Here is a 20,244-nt window from a genome sequence, read left to right on the forward strand (position 1 = left end):
ACCCCTCCCCAGTTTTTCTCTTTCATAAAATAGTCACTTTGAATATTTGTCTCCTCCCACCTTTCTTTGACTTTCCTTATAGGAAGTTGATTGTGATAATTCCCCTATATTCCTTCTGTATACTAATATTAGTATTAGGAGTCCTGTGTTCTTACCATGCGCCATATGAAATCCTCCTCCTTTGGAACTGAGGTTTTAAAATCAAGCTCCTGATTTTCGTATGGAATGAAAGAAAAGATCTAGACCCTTGTGTGTTTTAGCTCCACTCCTGACTCAGTGACTCATCTTTTTCTTAGAAAGGACACATACACAGTCCATCTTTTCGGCACCTTTATGGTGAAGTGATTACAGGTTTTTCTCTTTAAAGTTCACCAATGAGGGGTGCCTGGGTGGCTCAGTGGGTTAAGGCCTCTGCCTTCGGCTCCGGTCATGATCCCAGGTCCTGGGATCGAGCCCCGCATCGGGCTCTCTGCTCGGCAGGGAGCCTGCTTCCTCCTCTCTCTCTGCCTGCCTCTCTGCCTACTTGTGATCTCTGTCAAATAAATTTAAAAAAAAAATCTTTAAAAAAAATAATAAAGTTCACCAATGGATTTAACTTTGAAAAATTGACAGATTATTTTTATGCTGATTATTTTTATGCCTGTAGATGCCTGAATTTTTGAGACCTGTAAGTCTAATTTCCTTGTCAATTGGGTTTATCCTGAGAGGATAATACAAAAGATCATTAACCTTCACATTTTTATTTTCCAAAATTCTTTTGAGCTGCTACACTTCAGAGAACTAATTAGGCCCTGTTAGCATCCTGAGGTGTATGCATTGTTCCTGGTGTGTTGATGGAAGCTTATTTTGAGTTAAGTAATCAGCTCTTGCCATGTTCAGTCTCTGATGAAAGCATTCTCAGTGAAATCTTAGATAATTAAGAGTCTCTCTTCATTCAGCATCTGGATCAATGCAGTTTCCTGAACTTAGCTGAGTCTCCCAGCTAAATAAATAAAAAACCTAATGCTTACAAATTTATAAATTTCATTTTTCTTTTATTGCATAAATCTACAACACTTTGCAAAGAAAATGTAGCAACTCCATTTTGGGACTTGGCTTAATCATGTAGTGTACCTTAAACACAGAGGAGGGTAAGGCTTGTCTTTTTTATCTTTGCATCCTCACCATCTAATACCATGCTTATGTTTCTTTTAAAAACATAAAACTACCGTGGTGCCTGGGTGGCTCAGTTGGTTAAGTGTGTAACTCTTGATTTCGGTTCAGATTGAGATTTCAGGGCCATGAGATCGAGCCCCAAGTTGGGCTTCGTGCTCAGTGGGAAGTCTGCTTGAGATTCTCTCTCCCTCTCTCTCTCTCGAATAAATAAATCAAATAAATGAAACATGAAATACTACCTTTCTGAAAACAAATAAACAATAGAAAGTGAAATCACTTGTTCTCTCTGTGTGCTCGGAGTTGATTCTGTGCAGACTGATTCTCGTATTAAGTGAAAGAAAACCAGACCACTTGAGGGATTCATTCCAGAGTGGGGATCAGTTCCACTCATGTTTATTGAGTGTATCTACGTGGGTCAGAGATTGCAGTTGAAGATGGGGATGCAAAGATGAAAAATAAAATTTCTGGCTGAAGGACTCAACAGTGTGAGGGGGTCCAGACCAAATCAGATGATTTCCATATGATGCAGTAAGTGATATTATGGCAGTGTTGTGGAGGAACAGAGGGTAAGCAGGGAAAAATGATCTTCTGAGATTCCAGGGAAATGGCTTGAGGAAATGATCACAAGTACAAAAAGGCCCCACTCACAATCCAAGAAAGATAGTGGCACCGAAGAACCCGGTGATGCTGGCTCAGCCTGGGCCTGCTCTTTTGTGGACACCGTAATTAAAGCAGACCTGCAGCTTGGGCTTGGCCAGAGAACAAGAAGCAAGTGTTTGCCATCTAGGAGTTGTGCTGTGGGGAGGGGGAAAGCAGCATTGTCTTAATATTTTTTTTAGTTAAAATTTTTTTTTCTTAATTTACACTTGGTAAAATACTCAGGTTTTATCCCAATGAAAGTTAAAATTTATATTTTAAGTGTTACTGATAACTAAAGAAATTACTACTATTAATACTGACTTTGATTTTTACAAATTTATTGGGAGAAAAACAATAGAAATGATACTAAATTTAGTTCATTAATAGCAATGTCTCAAGATAACGTCAGTAAAATATACTCTTCCAAGTTTCTGATTCAGTTTCTGTTTTACCACAACAGAATGTAATTTTCTTTTAGTAGAAACACGTCTAGTTCTCTTTTTTTCATTTTGACTTTGCCTTATGAAGTGCGTCCATTCCGCTTTTTAAACATGAATGATAGCACATTTTCCTTTGTTATACAATTATTTATGTTAAATTATTTAAAGTCATTTTTATTTGTAATTTGTGGACAAGTTTATTGGATTCTTGCTTTGCGAGACTGCTTGTAATTATAAATGCAGAATATTACTGCTTAGCGCCTTTTCTTCTGTGGAGCTCAGAGTGCTTCTCATGCATTATCTTATTAAGCTTCATAACATCCCTGGGAGGCAGGGGCATTTTGCAAGCGATTATAGATTGCTTTGCTGAATCAGCACAGCCTTACAGCATTATGATAAGCTTGGAAAAGATTGAGGTCGTGTGCTAACTTGCTCTCAGGAAACCCTATATGCAGCCAAATATTTTCCTTGGCAATACAGAGCTAACAACTGCCACCATTCTAGTCTCTGGGAAGCCCAATGTCCATTGATACAATAAAAAATAAACTACATTTTGAAGAAGCAAATCTAAGACTGTAGACTTGAGAGGCAGCTAAATTACTTAGCAAGAGTACAGCATCATCTTCCTGTCCAGACTCTACGTCTACAGGGGAACGACTACCTCTGCTCTTGCCATGGCTCTCAAACCTGGACCTGCCCACTTGTCATGTCTGTCATCTTCCGCCACTTCATCTGCTCCGTGATAAGCCATCACCTGGCAGGCAGGATTTCCAAAAACGGGTTTCTGGAATTCAACCTGCCCATCTGTGTTGCAGCTAAACCTAGTCCAAAATGCCATTGGGTAGAACTTTTCAGAAGTCTTGATGACAACATCATTCTAAATCATCTAGCATGTGGAAGCTTAAGGCAGATAATTAAAATTGAAAATAGGAAGAATAAATTTGCTGAAGATTTTGTCATTATTTGAAGAGTTTAAGAATGGTGGGGAAACTTATCTCATGGCTAATGTATGTAAAACAAAACTATACTCTTAAGCTAATTTAAACCAGTTAACTTGATAGGAAGTAACTTAATCACTATTATGTCTTTTTTCAGACATAATTAGATAGCTAATTTTTATATATTCTGTGGTCTACATGGAGGATCAAAATTAACCCCCTGAGGATTTTTCTTATTGACTTATCCATTGGGTAGCCTTGTACTCATTTGTAAGTCTCTCAGTTGTGGCTTCGACTTTTCCATAACTTCTATTGGAGAACAAAATTGTCAGACTTTAAATAAGATAATTTCTTACAAGTGGATTTGACTGCTTAAATAGTCTTTGTATCTGAGAGAGCACTTAACAGATACAAAATCTAAGAGAATTATGGAATTACTGAGGAGGTATCCTGTTTTCCCCCTTAACTTTAAAAAATGTACTGGAGAAATAAAAAAACAGACAAAAAATTTGCTGGAGAGTATAGGACTCTACATGAAGAAAGGAAAGGACTTCCTTGTAGAAATGGATACCAAGTTTAGGGATCTTTGTAATGTCAGCCTTTTTTTATTTCACTTTAACTTCCCCATACTAATTGTGATCGACTCTGGTCCCTACTTTCGCTGGGCTTTGATACATACAGCTGTCAACAGTTTCTAAGGGCCTTGTGTGGGCTCCTACTGCTCCTACTCCTAGTGTCTGAGTGAAGCTCATCCCGGTTTTCTTTTTAATTGCCTACTGCTTTAGTTGTGGAAGGTTGGTTGATGATTCACTGCCACTCCCATACAGTATTTAAAGGGTCACTTTAAAGGTGTGTTTAAATCTCCTCCCATTGTCATTATGAAATGTGGTATTGGATGGATATTTGACAGGAACTCTCTTTCTAGAATGTCTTTTGAACTTAGGATACTGATAATGAAACTTCATTGTTTTAGGAATTAGGAAGATCTATTTTGGAATTATTTCCTAAATGCTTCCCAGTCCTTTTTTCCCCCTTTCCGCCTAATATGTTACTCTAAATACAGTGATCCTTCTCCACAATCAGACAAAGTTTGGGTGTGTGTATTGAAAATGTACAAATACAAATCTGGTTTCTCTTTGTTGGGTAGGCAAACCTTGCTTTAAAAAAAATTCTGAAGCAACCTCTATTTGGCCTTCAAAACAAGTCAGACCCTTTATTTTACCAGGCTTTTACCAAATTTCACATTTGGTCCAGACAGTTTTTTTTTTTTTTTTTTTTAGATTTTTATTTATTTATTTGACAGAGAGATCACAAGCAGGCAGAGAGGCAGGCAGAGAGAGAGGAGGAAGCAGGCTCCCTGCTGAGCAGAGAGCCTGATGCGGGGCTCGATCCCAGGACCCTGGGATCATGACCCAAGCCGAAGGCAGAGGCTTTAACCCACTGAGCCACCCAGGCGCCCCAAGGTCCAGACAGTTTTAAATACCATCCTAAGGTGACAGCTGTAGCTTATGTGAGGGCCCTGATGACCTTAGCACTAAGGATGAGTCATTCCTAACGGCTCTGCCCCTCTCTGGACCCTCTTGACATGGTCAGCACTGATGTCCCCGCCACCTCAGTGTGTAGCCCAAGTCCATCGGACCAGGACCGGTTCGAGATTCCTTGCGAGGAGAGGGATACTCACACTTTTGTATGTAAAAATATGAGTTCCAACCAAAAGCATTTCAAGCATTTGAATATAATAGATTAATGTTCTGTTTCTGTATGAAATAAAAATGATTCTTTGTGTCATTTCTTCCACAAAAGTCCTGTTCTAGAGAACATAGATCTTCTGACAGTTAAGTTCTTCTTAGACCCACGATTGCACACTTTTCATTTTTACTCCTTCCTTTCTACCTGATGCCCTGGAGAATAAACTTGGTTACTTTCCCGAGCTGGCTTTCTCTGAAATGAGTATGTAAAATTTTTACAGGTTTTTCTATTTGTGTTGTATTTTTTTAATTGTTAGGTAGCTTCACTTCCATGCATAGCTCCTAATAAGTTAAAAAAAAAAAAAAAAAAAAGAAGAAGAAGAAAGAAAAAAAAACCTAAAGCAGAAACTATCTTTTTGAACCAGGAAGAGCATAAGCAAACACATAGAGAACTATTACTGAAACAACCAGTGATGATGGTTTCAGGTTCACAAGAAATGGTAAACTTGGCCTGTGTTGATTGTTCCAATGCCTAAAATGCTTGAGACGAGACCTACTTTCTTTTTTCTTTATTTTTTATTTACATATAATGTAGTATTTGTTTCAGGGGTACAGGTCTGTGAATCATCAGCCTTACACAATTCACGGCACTCCCCATAGCACGTACCCTCCCCAGTGTCCATCATCCAGCCACCCTTTCCTTCCCCCCAACCCCCCAGCAACCCTCAGTTTGTTTCCTGAGATTAAAAGTCTCTTATGGTTTGTCTCCCTCCCCGCTCCATCTTGTTTCATTATTTCCCTCCCATAGTCTCCTCTTTTCTTCCTTAAACATTCACATAGGAATTACCTTGTGTTTATTTATGTCTTAGTAATTAGCCTAGAGAGTTGATCTGGAAGGAACCTCGTTTTTAGCTACTAGAGATTTTCACCCACAGGAGAGTTTGGTGGTCACAGATGGTAGAATTTTCTGGAGCCCGCCTCTAGAGTTGGGCCCTTGGGGGCCTCCTGACCCTGGGAGTGGGCACTGTGTATGCTGGTCCTCTCTGGGCCCTGTCCACAGGGAGCTCTTGCCATGGACCCTGTGTTCACCTTACAGTTCTCATGAATCCTCAGGGCTTGATCCCTTGATAGCGTGCCCTCCCCTCAGCTCCATCTCCCCCCTGCCTCCTGTGGTGGGCCGGAGCCACGGCGCTACATATATTTATGCAGAGTTCTCGCATTGTTATCAGTGCTTTGCTTTCTCTACTAGGATGAGATGATTTAGCATAATTTAATGTTTTAGGTCTCTAAATTGGATGATTCTATGTTCTATTATCAGCTTCTTGCATTAGGTGTGCCTTAAATTGGGAACACCTGTTTTTTAAAAAAAAAAAAAAGCAAGCTTGTGAGGCCCTCCCGTGATTGCTCAAGCAGAGACTGCAAGCGAGCGGATAAATGGTAGTAGGCAAAATGAAACCAGGAATTTCAGCTTCCCTGTGGTATTGTTAGAATCACAGTCAGTGGGGGGAAAAGAGAGAAATACCTCTACAACTAGCTGTCACAGTCTCTCTAGGAGGCCCAGGCATCAGGTCCTGCGTCTGTAGAGAAAAACTGGAAGGAACAAATAGCCAGATGGGAGAAAAACATACAAAGAGAAAAGCTAGCAGGTCTTACTCGGAGAACATAAAATGAATCCGAGAACAAGATGCATGTCAGTGAAAGGGAAGGGGGGCGCACAGAGGACGTCTGGGCGGGGAAGAGTGCCCCCAGGGGACAAATGAAGGTCAATTCCTGGGATGCATTTTAGTCCCTGAAGATCCGCCACTGAGGTGAAGCAGAGACTTGAGACTGAAGTCCTGTGAGCAGTGGGAAGGCAGAAAGGATTTGTGGCAGGGTCAGCAGCAAGGGATCATGGGAAGCAGGAACCAACCCTCCTTCCTTTCCTTCATCCCCGCCCTCTCCCTTCCTTCCCTGTGCTTCTATTGGACATCATTATGGCCATAAATGTTACATTAGCCCACCTAGTGAACAAAGTTCATGAGAAAAGAACCTTACCAGCCTCTCCAGGAATTTCAGTCCTTCCTCTTTCTAGATGGCCCTCCTGGCTCAGGCAGTGACCTCCCCCTCAGAGGCCATGGCGTCTCCCAGCCCGCTGTGTGGAAGGAACAAGAAACCCAATCAAGCATTCTTTTATACAGAGTGCACAGGCAGATGGGTCACTTGTAGGACTCTTCCTAGGTTGGTTTATTTAATTAAGATCTAAGAGTGGCTGGGAAAATCCCAGAGTCTGATTAAAAACTCCCATGATGCCCAAACTTCTTCTTTTTTTATAAAGCAAGATATACCTTCCTAGATGATAATCTAGAATAATAAAGTTCATCTGTTTCTGTGTGGTTTTTTTGTGTTTGTTTGTTTGTTTGTTTGCCTTCATCTTCTCTCAGGTATAGAAAGAGCCTTGGTGACTCCCCTCGCAACCACCACCAAATACTTTCCCCAATGGCCTGACCACTATAAGAATTCTCTAGATGCCCTTTAGCATATGGGGTCTGACTTTTTTTCTCACCACTTCTCTACCTGATACATTGACTCCAAAAATCAGTCTTTTTTTTTTTTAAGTTTTTTTTGTTAATTTTTAAAAATTTCTTTTCAGTGTTCCAGAATTCATCGTTTATGCACCACACCCAGTGCTCCATGCAATACGTGCCCTCCATGATACCCACCACCAGGCTCACCCAACCTCCCACCATCCTCCCCTCCAAAACCCTCAGTTTGTTTCTCAGAGTCCACAGTCTCTCATGGTTTGTCTCCCCCTCCAATTTCTCTCAACTCACTTCTCTCCATCTCCCCATATTCTCCATGTTATTCCTTATGCTCCATAAATAAGCGAAACCATATAATTGAGTCTCTCTGCTTGACTAATTTCACTCAGCGTAATCTCTTCCGGTCCCGTCCATGCTGATACAAAAGTTGAGTATTCATCCTTTCTGATGGACACATAATACTCCATTGTATATATATGGACCATGTCTTCTTTATCTGTTCATCCGTTGAAGGGCATCTTGGTTCTTTCCACAGTTCGACAACTATGGCCATTGCTGCTATAAACATTGGGGTACAGATGGCCCTTCTTTTCACTACATCTGTATCTTTGGGGTAAATACCCAATAGTGCAATAAATACTTGAATAAATGATGCTGGGAAAATTGGGCAGTTATGTGTAGAAGAATGAAACTCGACCATTCTCTTATACCATACACAAAGATAAACTCGAACTGGATAAAAGACCTCAACGTGAGGCAGGAATCTGTCAAAATCCTGGAGGAGAACATAGGCAGTAACCTCTTCGACATTGGCCACAGCAACTTCTTTCAAGATATGTCTCCCAAGGCAAAGGAAACAAAAGCGAAAATGAACTTTTGGGACTTCATTAAGATCAAAACCTTCTGCACAGCAAAGGACACAGTCAACAAAACAAACAGGCAACCCACGGAATGGGAGAAGATATTTGCAAGTGATAGTACAGACAAAGGGCTGATATCCAAGATCTATAAAGAACTCCTCAAACTCAGCACACACAAAACAGATAATCATGTCAAAAAATGGGCAGAAGACATGAACAAACACTTCTCCAAAGAAGACATACAAATGGCTAACAGATACATGAAAAAATGTTCATCATCATTAGCCATCAGGGAGATTCAAATCAAAACCACATTGAGATACCACCTTACACCAGTTAGAATGGCCAAAATTAACAAGACAGTAAACAACAAGTGTTGGACAGGATGTGGAGAAAGGGGAACCCTCTTACACTGTTGGTGGGAATGCAAGTTGGTGCAGCCACTTTGGAAAACAGTGTGGAGATTCTTTAAGACACTAAACATAGGGCTTCCCTATGACCCTGCAATTACACTACTGGGTATTTACCCCAAAAATCAGAGTCTTAAAAGAAATCTCCATTATGTCAGATGTACAGTAAGGCTCTTCAGAACAGATCTCTCTAAAGAGACATTTGTGATTTTTAGATCCTGGCTATACTGAATTTCAGTTACAGCTGTAGAACTGTCCAGTATTAACACCCATGTTACTGAGCACCCACTAGATGCCAGGCAGTGAACACAAAGACCTTTCTTGTAGCCAAGGAGCCACCAGTGCCATGAAGGGGACAGATCAGTAAACAGATCAAGCATTTCAAAGCACTAGGTCATTGAATGTGGATTTTTAGGGGAATGGGCACAGGGCATTGCAGAAACACAGGGGAAGGCCCTCACTTGACTGTAATGAGCTTCTGGAACAGTGATGGGGTCTTAGAATGGTTGAAAGGACATCTGTGCAAATGGAATGGTCTGAGAAAATGCTTGAAATCTGGAAACAATATGATGCATTGGGGGCGATAAATAATTGCTTGAGTGTAAGGTAGGAATATTGGGAGATGGTGTTAGTATCTATGCCAATAAACAGAATAGTGATTTGGGAGAGAGAGTATTTACACTTCTTAGACCAAAATCTTTTAAAGGATTTTAAAGACAACTCTTTCTGTCCTTTCCATATTTTAACCTCTTTATCAGAAACTTTATTAAGTGCTCCTATAATGTAATTTTGTTGGCCTTGCTTGAGTTAATGTGTATATCTGAAAGAAATAAAACATTTGTATAGTTTGGTCTTTGGAGAATGCTGCTTTTGGTGTTCTGACTTAGTTCCAAGGTTGCACACAGCACAGGTATATTTAGACTGTGTAAAAGAAAGAGATTTTGAACAAATTGTCGTATACTCACATAGCTTAACTGCGAGAGACTGTCCACGGTCTTTTTTTTTTTAAGATTTTATTTATTTATTTGACAGAGAAGCAGTGAGAGAGAGAGAGAGCACAAGCAGGGGAAGTGGGAGAGGGAGAAGCAGGCTTCCCACATAGCAGGGAGCCCAATGTGGGGCTTGATCCCAGGAGCCTGGAATCACGACCTGAGCCGAAGGCAGACGCTTAACCACTGAGCCACCCAGGCGCCCTGTCCGTGGTCTGTTTTACCTCACAGAGCATTCCATGTTGATAAGTTATAGGTGAAATGGGGACTAAATGGAATTCTATACTGGGGATAGCAGATTCAATGATAAAGAACGTTCTTCGAAACGAAAGTCTTGTCTTTTTATTAGTTAATACCTAGAGACTGTGCTGGTTACTATCTTCTCTTGATAAGCATAGTACATTAATTTAAAAAGTAGGACCTTTACATTCCAAACTTGTGGCATGATTGTCGCTTCTATTTAAGTAGCCGTGCCCGTGCCATTGGTGAAGACAAACCCAAGCGTGTTGCCTTCTCTGCTTCGGAGCGGAGTCGGGGGGAGAGGGGAGGATGGGGGTGGCCGGGTAGAGATAGCCTTGAGATTGGCTCATGTTGCTGTTTCTTCACACCGAAGAGAAACCGTGGTATGTTAGCAAGAATCTCAATGTCAGAAAGAGGGAGGCGACTCGGGGCTAAGGTCCCTCCCACTCCTAAAGAAAGTGCAGCTGCGCGGTTTTAATATGCACGGCAGGAGCTCTCAGCAGCTCGATGATATATAGTGCATTAATGTTGAAAAGATAAACACATTTGGAGAGCGCAGGAAGGGCCTTGTGTTTTTATGTTAGCAGAATGCTTCCTAATGAATAAGAATGTGCTGCTGGCTTCACAGAGCCATATGGCAGCTTTTCTAATTTTAGTTGGTGCAGATGCATAATTCTCTGGTTTTACCTTCTAGAACCTTTGAGATGCTCCATAACTTTCCCCGTAATATTTAATCTTCAGCGCTGGGCCAGAAATTGCCTGTCATTGTCTCAGTGACTTGGTTGCACGTGTGCTTCGCTGCTGCCGGGTTTGACATTCGCTTCATTGAAGTCGTCCAGCTCCTAAATGCAAGAAAAGATGAAAATTGTGGATCTATTCCCACTAGAGTCTTAAAATTTGTTGTGGAGGTGATTAGACTTGTGTTTGACGTCAGTCTGCTGAAAAATTGATAGTTTCTGGGTGAGTGATTTTACTCATTTTGAAGCAGTGGAATTAATTATAAAACCTGCATAAAGTATCAGGTTCCCGCCTAGTCAAAGATTCTAATACTTTAAATAACACTGCTTCGGTAAAAGCGACTATCCTCATGCTTGACCCAACATCCAAGTAACTTTTAAACTGCGACTTGGCTACGCTTGTCAGAGGCATTGGAACCTGGGCAGAGCTGAAATTTTTCTACATACACATAAAGACCCTGTGATTACCTTTTCGCTGATGTATTTTTACAGAGTGAATAATTGATATTTGTTTGAATTCAGACTTCTTAAGGATAGACTAATTTCCACAACTTTTCCACAGTCTCTTCAGATGGTTAAAAAAAACCATGAAGAAGAGTATAAACCTCTTCCCTAATGGCCACATCACCCTGTCCTCCCAATGGGCAGATAGTAAACAGCATTTAGGGTTCTAAGACTTCATCAGTGGTGGTTGCCACCGCCGCTGCTGGGCTTACAAACAATTATGTGGCTGTCCCCTGAGCCAAGACTGCCATCCCTGCGAGGAGATAGCACTCTGTTCTGCTGATGGTTTCTGGGAAGACGCTTAGAATGTATATGTTCTTGGTTCAGTTGCCTAATAAACAAATAGACAAGACTCCTGATGTTACCAAAAATCAGTAAGTGATGTTTTAAAAGAACACGTAAGGATCTTTTTTAAAAAATACCACCCCCTAATTTAAAAATAGCTAATTGTAGTTTTGGGGGGTTTTTTTTTGAGATAAATACATGTTTTGCTAGGATCACAGCTTCTGATTTGTTGCTGTTCTCACCAGAAACTTAAATTTTCCTTTAAATTTTTGTCTGTAGATGCCAGTGATAAAGAGCAATTTAATCCAGTTGCTTCAAAAAATATCCGTGTTTTAAAATCACTTACCTTTCTAGAGATCAAATGCTTCCCTATTCACTTTTCCTTTTGTTCTAAGAGACAACATGAACAATAATTACTTGTAAAGAAAAGCATATGGAATATAATATTAATGATTTTCCCCAGTTTGTGGTATGACTCATCCTTACGCAGTCCCTGAAGAGATGGGGTTTTGTTCTTTGCTTTGAAACTGGAAATCTAATTAATTGGTATTGGATTTCTGGAGTGCAGGCAAATGGAGGAAGGAACCGGACGGGATTGCTCTCGAAGCAGCCACCCGGGAGGAAAGGGACACTAAGAGAAAGATTACAGAGGCATCCTTGGACAGTCTCTCATCAGGGTTTTGCATTTGTAAAACTGTGCTATTAAAAAGATCATAGCTGTTTTATGGTATTTTTATCTTTGGGGGGAGTGAGGAAGAAAGGAAGAACGTTACTGGTTTTATTGTTACTCTCTTAGGCCATATTCTTTATCTAAAAAGCATAACTTTAATGCTGAAAGTGCAGCAGAAAGAAATAGAAGTCAAGGCATGAAGGAGAAATCTTTCTGTAGGCTCTGAAAATTAAATTTTATCATCCCTTTTTCCGATTTAAGAGTTCCATCTATAATAATGAGATTTCATAAGGTTTGACCATATGAAACTCCAGGACATCCTTCTACTCTCGAGTTTACTGAAGGATATTTTTGTAACAGAATGTATTTTTATGGCTAATGGATGCAAAATATAGAAAAGTAAATATAATTTGTGACCGCTGAGAAAACTGCCTAACTTAAAAATATTAAATAGTGTGTTTTGGTATAGTAATGCTGTACTTACGGAGGTATAAATATATCTAAGGATTTAAGCTTATTTATATCTGGCCCTTAAAAATAGCATACTGATTACTGAAAGGTTCCATCAGGATACCAGTATATGTCCGGTTATCATAATAATGTATCTCTCACTAGAATCCTTTCCTTCCTCCTATTTAATTTCAAGGTTCAGCTGAACGTTGAATAGAACTAGTAATTACCTCATGAAAAGGACCCAAAAACAAAAATTCATGGCCAGTTTAATTTAGATTTCATTTACATTGGTAAAGCCATACTTCTTCGTGTTTTCTACCATTTCATATTATTGATTTTATTCTCTTTAATATTGAGAAATGATGAAAGCACAGATTCAATGCAGAATTGAATACTAGATGACAGATTAGTTGGAAATGCATACAATGCAAACATTTAGTGAGGACAGGAGTGAAAAGCCCCAGATTCTTTACCCTTTGTCTCTATTTCATATTTACTCTCTGAATAGTGAAAATTTCCCATTCCCTTAATTACACGAAGGTATCGTGTAAATATTGCAACATTCTCTTGCAAATAATCAGTAGACTCATTTAGAGTTTTTTTTCAAAGCGTATGTTCCACTAATAGAATTTTCAAGTTGAGCTCATGAAATTTGTGTTGCTTTCATTTTTAGTCAGGGATTCCTCGAATTCCAGCTTAGACAAACTTTTGCCAACGTTCCTTAGCTTAGCATTGGTTTTCAGAGGCCAGGCTGACATTTTCTCAGAGCCAGATGCCACATGTCCATTCCCACCGGTTTCCTTCTTAGGCTCTTAGTTCTGCCATCTACTTGCTTATCCTGCCGAGTCCAACTCAGATACAACGTACGTGAAATATTTTCAGCTACGTCCAATGATTTTTATCTCTTCTTTGAACTTTACGTTAGTTCCTTGCAATTATCCCTGCCTTACTCTCATTTAGTTCAATTGTAATTGTTTTACCCTCCCAGCTAGATTTAATCTCTCAGCTGACAAGGAGTAGTCACTCCACTCGCACCACATGCACAGCGAGACATGGGACGCAGAGACGGAGATACTGCTGAACAGATCCCATTGTTACTGGATGATTTCCTCATGGCGGCCACTCAGTCTCTGGGACTTCCTGTTAGCGGCTTTTCTCCTCTGAAAGATTGATCAGTTGAATGTGATAAAGAGAAAAAAATGGCATGTCTTACCATCACCAGTAATTTTTCAGGAGGATCATTGTTTTTATCCAAACACATGTTTTGTCAGATCTGAATTATCTCCTTTAAATTTTAGGCTCTTAAAAAAATAAATAAATAAATTTTAGGCTCTTATCTTAAATTTCATCTGATCTGTACATTTTAGGTTCTTACCTTAAATTTCATCTGATCTTTAGATTTCTAGAATAAAAGGCAGTGCACTTATGATCCTCATTCTACATATTTTCTGCTAAGAGTTCAAAATTCAGCGTCTGAGCATGTTGCTAGAATAGTTAGGACACCCCAGCAGGAAAGTTCCTCAGTGTTAAGGAAAACCTGCATGATTGGGTTTTCTTACATTGGTTTTTAAATTCCACAAAATATTCAAGGATGAATTGAGAAAAATTTGGGTCTTCAGAATGATGAGCAGATCCTCAAAATGTGTAAACATCTCACAAGGTATATCCACTGTCTTTAAAAGGCTTGGAAACAGATTATCACAGATACCGTTATTTTGTATTTATTTTGCTCAAAAAGTGGCATTATCATAGACCCCACAGAAAACAAGAATTTCTTACTGTTGTGAATGCAGAGTCTCATATGTCAAGTAGCCTGCTGTTTCCTAGCAGTCAGCAGTTGAGGCGGAATTGCCCTGTGATCAGTAAGTAGCTTGTGCTTCACGTCTCACTTTCCCCCAACATAAATCTGAATTCATCAGTCCATTCTTTAAAAAGAACAAAACTGCCAGCTTCAACAGTGGAAGGATGAGAGAACTGGAGACCTGAGAGAACACCAGATGCCCTGAAACTTACTGAGCAAGGCAGGGCAAGATGATTTATTTCCTCAGGAAACCCTTTCCCTATATTTCTGACCCTGCCTATCTGTCCCATTCCTCCCCCTGCACCCTTAGGGGGCTGTTTTGCCTAAAGGGGGGACTGTATTCCTTTTTTCCACCCACTCCCACTCCAGTGGCCTCTTCCATATCTGGGAATACATGCCCGACATGCATCTGGTCTGTTAGCCTCCAAATACTTAGTAAAAACCTGCTCCGAAACAGGGATGGTGCCCGTTGCGGCTGCAGGCACAGTGCCCCCTTCGTGAAACTTACCTTCTGATGGGGGATCGAGTACTATTTCCTGGACTGTAATTACTCCAGGAAGTGGGGAGGACGGCATACCTTCCTAGGAAGAGGTACCAGAATGTCATGCAAAGAAAGCCTTTCTAGTCCTCAGACTCTGATAGATCCTCTCTGGGGAGGCTGTTTTCTCATGTACACCATTCCAGTTTGAGAATCCTGGCTGCTGCCGCCGGAGGCTCCTGATGGGAGCACGGCACTCCTGCCAACAGTGAGGAAGCGGAGCAAAGGCTGTGATTGCCTCTTTCTGTGGGCTCTCGGCACTTTGCTCTCACATTGCAGAACACGAAAGACAAAAAATGAATTAGAATACAGGAAGACCACATAAATATATAATATCCATTTTATGAGTTTTAAGATTTAATATTAATGAAACTCAGGATCCTTAGGCCCAAAGCCTGCTGGGACCTCCACAGTACCCAGCTGCTAAATTAGATGAACTTGCAGTTGATCGGGTCGGTTCTGTCCCTGGACTGGTGGGTAGGAAAGGGAGTGTAAACCGAAGAGAAATCTGTAGCCTTACAGAGTGGACCAGCAAAGGGTAGGAAAAAAAAAAAAGGTATATGCCCCAGTTTTCACGTTCTTGGGGTATATTTGGCAATGAAAAAAATTCTAGGAAAATGGGGACGGCGTTGGGGGAGGGAGGTCATATGCAGTAATTGTCTGGAAAGCCTGAGGTGTTTCCTGCCCCATTGAGGCTGAGGAATTGGGCTGAGACCAAGCCTGCAGAAAGAGCCAGGAGGTAAGGTACCCAGCCATCAGGAGCTAGGGAAGGTAGCAAGAAGAGAACTAAATGAAGACTGACAGATCCTCACGTATTTATTGAGTTGTAAAGGCTACCAGAAAAGTCATCTCTCTCTCTCTCTTTTAAAGATCTATTTATTTGTTTTGGGGGGTGGGGAGGGGAAGAGGGAGAGAGAAAATCTCAAGCAGACTCTGTGCTGAGCAAGCATCCCAGTGTGGGGCTCCATCTCACGACCCTGAGATCACAGCCTGAGCTGACATCAAGAGTCAGAGGCCCAAGCGACTGAGCCACCCAGGCACCTCAAGTCCTGTCTTTCTTAATGGGAGGTCACAATTACTCAGATCTAAGGAGGTGAACCAAGAATATAGTAATTGGAAAAGCAGATACAGTCTCCTTGTGATAAGCTCTGCGAAGAAGTTACTACCTTTGGAACTCTACTACCTAAGGAAGAACACACACAGATAGGCTAGTAGTAAGTTGCATTTGTAAACTACTTTACAGTTTTTAGGGCGTATTTTACCTGTCATCCAGTTTTCTCCTGTCACAGTCCATCGTGTACAGAAGGCAGGTCCTCTAAGACCTTAAAAAGTTGGAATGACTTCCTCTGGCTCGTACTTCTAAGTGGCTGAACTTAGACTTGGGCTCACACAGGTCATCTTCCCTTTCCCACTGAGTGTACACATGGCAGTGCTCCATCATGGCAGTGACAAGATTTGGAGGACCTGCATAATTCCTAATTATGTTCTAGGTTCTCAGGTACAAGTGAAGTTTTCCAGATCTTCAGAATACTCTGTAAAATCTTTTTTACCAAAAAAAAAAAAAGGAGGAGGAGGAGGAGGGACAGCCAAATTTACCAAGGTCATGAAAGCAGGTTGATCCTGAGTACTAAATTGATTTACGGCTTTCTTTATTTGCATTTAATTACAATGCTAACATGCAGTGTAAACAAGGATATAATTTATTCAGGTACAAATAATCGACACTTCGTTTTTGTGTTGTTTTCTCACAAGTTGACGCTATGTATCTGTTATGCTTTAAACTTTTTTTGATGTTCTTAAAATAATGAGTTTGCATATATGTCAATAACTGTGCACCTGTTTGTTCTCTGAGGATTATCCGTGATGGGGCACTGTCCCAGGCCCTCCCCTGGGCCCGAATGCTGCCTTGCACGTTGTAATGCGGGAGCCCGTATTGTGTGTCTCTGTACTAGACAAAAGGGCAGCCACTGAACCCCTCCCAGTGCCTGAGAGGGTGCCTCTTCTCTCTGCCATTAATCGGTGAGCACCTTCTGCGGGATACGGACCCCTCTTTCAGGCTACTCCTGTGTGAGCGTGGCAGGAGGTGGAGCAGTACAGGCGTCCAAAAGGGAGTTGTGAGAGCACTTCACGAGGGGGCAGCCATAGCAGGAGTGACTTCCCCTTCCTTCCTTCTTGAAATACCTGCAAATGTACCTCTGATTATGCTCCTGAATCCTGAACAACAGACCTCTCGTTATCCCAGTTTGTGGAGTCCCCGGAGCAGAGACTAATTGTGCCGTAGCGTGTAACAGTTTTGTAGTTGAGAAAAAAAATGCTTGTCGGGGACTAGCATGAAACCACTAAACTCATTTTACCAACTGCCTGGGAGGGTCTCTGAGCCCCACGTTCTGGAGGTGAAAAGGTGCTGTTGTGTTCCTGCTTCCAGCAGCATCTCCCATTCGGCGGCGGTGTAGACTGACTTGAAGTCTTCCAGCGCCCTGGCTGATTCCACTGGAGATCTTACAGATCATTACAGTGACAATGTTTCTGTGTCATTCTGTCCTTGAAGAAGCACAGCCATTTAATTCACACTTCTGTTTATTGCAGAAAAAGCAGCAGCCGCCAACGTAGACGAAGTGCAGAAGTCAGACGTGTCATCAACCGGGCAGGGCGTCATCGACAAGGATGCGCTGGGGCCTATGATGCTTGAGGTAGCATACCCTCGTTCAGGCTCTGCCCCCTACCCTGTCGTTGGTCATCACTTTATTGTGTTCCCTTCTCAGGTGGATATAATTTCAGGACAATCTACACTTAGTTTTCACTCGTAAAGCTTGAAGTACTGCTGACTTCTGGAGCTTACTAGTACATACGTGCCTGGCTCCAGATTTCAGCCTACATACATTTCCCAGTAATAACAGAGCATTGCCTGAGCTAGATTATAAATTGACAAAGTAAGCATTTGTTTTGGAAAATCATGCTCACAAGTCCTATTAAATTCAGCAATAGAATTTTCATTTGAAATGTTCCCCCAATTCTTAGATTTTACATATGCCATGTATGGATGTCCATACAGGCAGGTTAAAATTCGAGGACCAGATGGAGGCTTGTGTTTTTTATTTATGCTGCTTCAAACTAGTTTATCTCATAAAGATGAAAATGGCAATAATAGGCAGAGCTGTTCAGGTAAGCATCACAAATGTAGTGGTTGGTCTTAACTCCCTGTTCTTTATTAACTTTGAGAAGTTTTATGACCAGACTTTTGTCTAGAATTTGTGAAGTCTCGTTTTCCTCTTTTATTAGCTAGTACAGTATTAAACACCAAGTGCTTTGCTGTACCTATTCCAAAATTAAAATTCAAGATGTAGGCTACGGGAAGATGAGGGGAAAAAATGTCGGTGAATATATAACAAGAAGCAGAGGAGCCCTGAGACATAAATTATGTCAGATCTCAGGATAATTTACTCTGCCGATGATATGATGAGACTGAAAATTACTGTGTGGCCGGAAGCTGGGCAGCATCGTCACGTAGAATCACTTACCTTGTGGCAATAGTTGCCCGTATAGGAGAAAGTAGGATTTTTAAAGCAAAGATCACCAGTAATTGCCCCCTTTCTTTCAGTTGGTACATGTGATGATCTTTATTTTTAGAGAATCTCATTCTGTGAAAATTTATCCTACACTTGGAAGGTGGGTGGGGGGGAGACCCAGAAAAAATTAAAAATCGTCTGACCCAGTCTTTGTATTTAGAAATGACAAGATTCTTGACCCTGGCCCTGCTAGCCAAAAGACTTTAAGACCTTGCTTATTCCTCTTGAGTCACTAGCTTGACAGTATCCAAGTATAATTTTCAGGGAAAAAGCAAAAACACACTTAACCTGATTTTCCAGAGTCAACAAGGAAAGCCAGAGTGCTACTTCCTACTTGGTTCTAAGAAGCAGATCAGAAAACTCTAACCAGGTGGACTATTTAGAATTAGATGAAAGTAGATAGGTTTCTGTGAAAGAATTTTTAATTATAAACAAAACTGATTTGAAAATTATGGTAATCTAAATTATTAGCTTATAAGGAAATTCCCAGATATCTGCATTCATTCTCTATATGGGGGAAGATTACAGTAGGGTGGGAACTCCTGAAAAGATTATTGAAGCTTCTAAAAAGACATGTTTGGAGTAACCACAAGACTATGATTCAGGCCTTCTGAGAGCAAGTTCATTGATTATAGAAATCAGACTGCTGGGTATCAGTGGGCCTTCTCTTATAATATCAGACCAGCATTTTTACTGTTTAAAAATAGACGGGGCACCTGGGTGGCTCAGTGGGTTGAAGCCTCTGCCTTCGGCTCAGGTCATGGTCCCGGGGTCCTGGGATCGAGCCCCGCTTCGGGCTCTCTGCTCGGCGGGGAGTCTGCTTCCCCCTCTCTCTCTCTGCCTGCCTTTCTGCCTACTTGTGATCTGTCTGTCAAATAAATAAATAAAATCTTTAAAAAAATAAAAATAAAAATAGTCTTCTTGGGCACCTGGGTGGCTCACTGGGTTAAAGCCTCTGCCTTTGGCTCAGGTCATGATCCCAGGGTCCTGGGATTGAGCCCCGCATCGGGCTCTCTGCTCAGCAGGGAGCCTGCTTCCCCCTCTCCCCCTGCCTGCCGCTCTGCCTACTTGTGATCTCTGTCAAATAAATAAATAAATTTTTTAAAAAAATAGTCTTCTGAGAATTCAGTGGCAAGGACTTCTGTGGCAGGACTTCAGTGCTGAATAGGTTAGAGGGTTAATGCTTGAATCTAGTGACTTAAGGTTTGAAGTCTTTATCCCTGTTTACATGGAATAATTTAAACAGGGAAAACTTGTTCTCGTTAAGCTGTTCCTAGGCATAGATGCACACTCATGCTTACATCATAGCATAGTGGTTGCTAGGCAACAAAACCAAATGTCAGTTTTTTTCATCAGAGCATATCACAGTGTGCTTTCAAAAACACGGTCTTACAAGATGAAACACTTTCATCTTTGAGTCATACTATGCTACAAATCAGTCTTTTTGTCATGGTGCAAAGCAGTGGGGAGCTCTCTGCATTTTCAAAAGGGAGCTATAGGTAATATAATTACGAAAATCCCTGCGAATGTATATCTGAAGCAGTTAGTTTAAAAAGACACGTGGCACATAACTCATCAACTGACTTCCTTCCTTTCCCCCTTCACAGACATATACCCGCATGCGCTTACTCACACAAGGCTTTCAAGGGTTGCTGCCAACCTGTTGTGGAAGGCCATTTACATACAGTCTTGCTTTGCCCTGCACATCGTTCACACCATTGGTAAAACCTGACAGAATATTTCAGAAAGACTTAAAATTGAATGGTGTTACTTTTTTTTTTTTAAGAGCTATTCACTGGTGCCTTATGGTCA

General features: G+C 41.1%; 1 protein-coding gene across 3 annotated transcripts in view; it reads left to right on the plus strand.

Moving 5' to 3' along the window:
- Positions 1–20,244, plus strand: part of NCOA2 (nuclear receptor coactivator 2) — a 294,244-nt gene that overhangs the window by 214,335 nt on the left and 59,665 nt on the right. For all 3 annotated transcript variants that reach the window (XM_080803158.1, XM_080803159.1, XM_080803157.1), the window contains exon 5: positions 17,453–17,556. In XM_080803158.1, the coding sequence (XP_080659284.1) occupies positions 17,453–17,556 (104 nt within the window). The remainder of the gene's footprint in view (positions 1–17,452; positions 17,557–20,244) is intronic.

Source organism: Martes martes (assembly GCF_963455335.1).
Source record: "Martes martes genome assembly, chromosome: 4".
NCBI lineage: Eukaryota > Metazoa > Chordata > Mammalia > Carnivora > Mustelidae > Martes > Martes martes.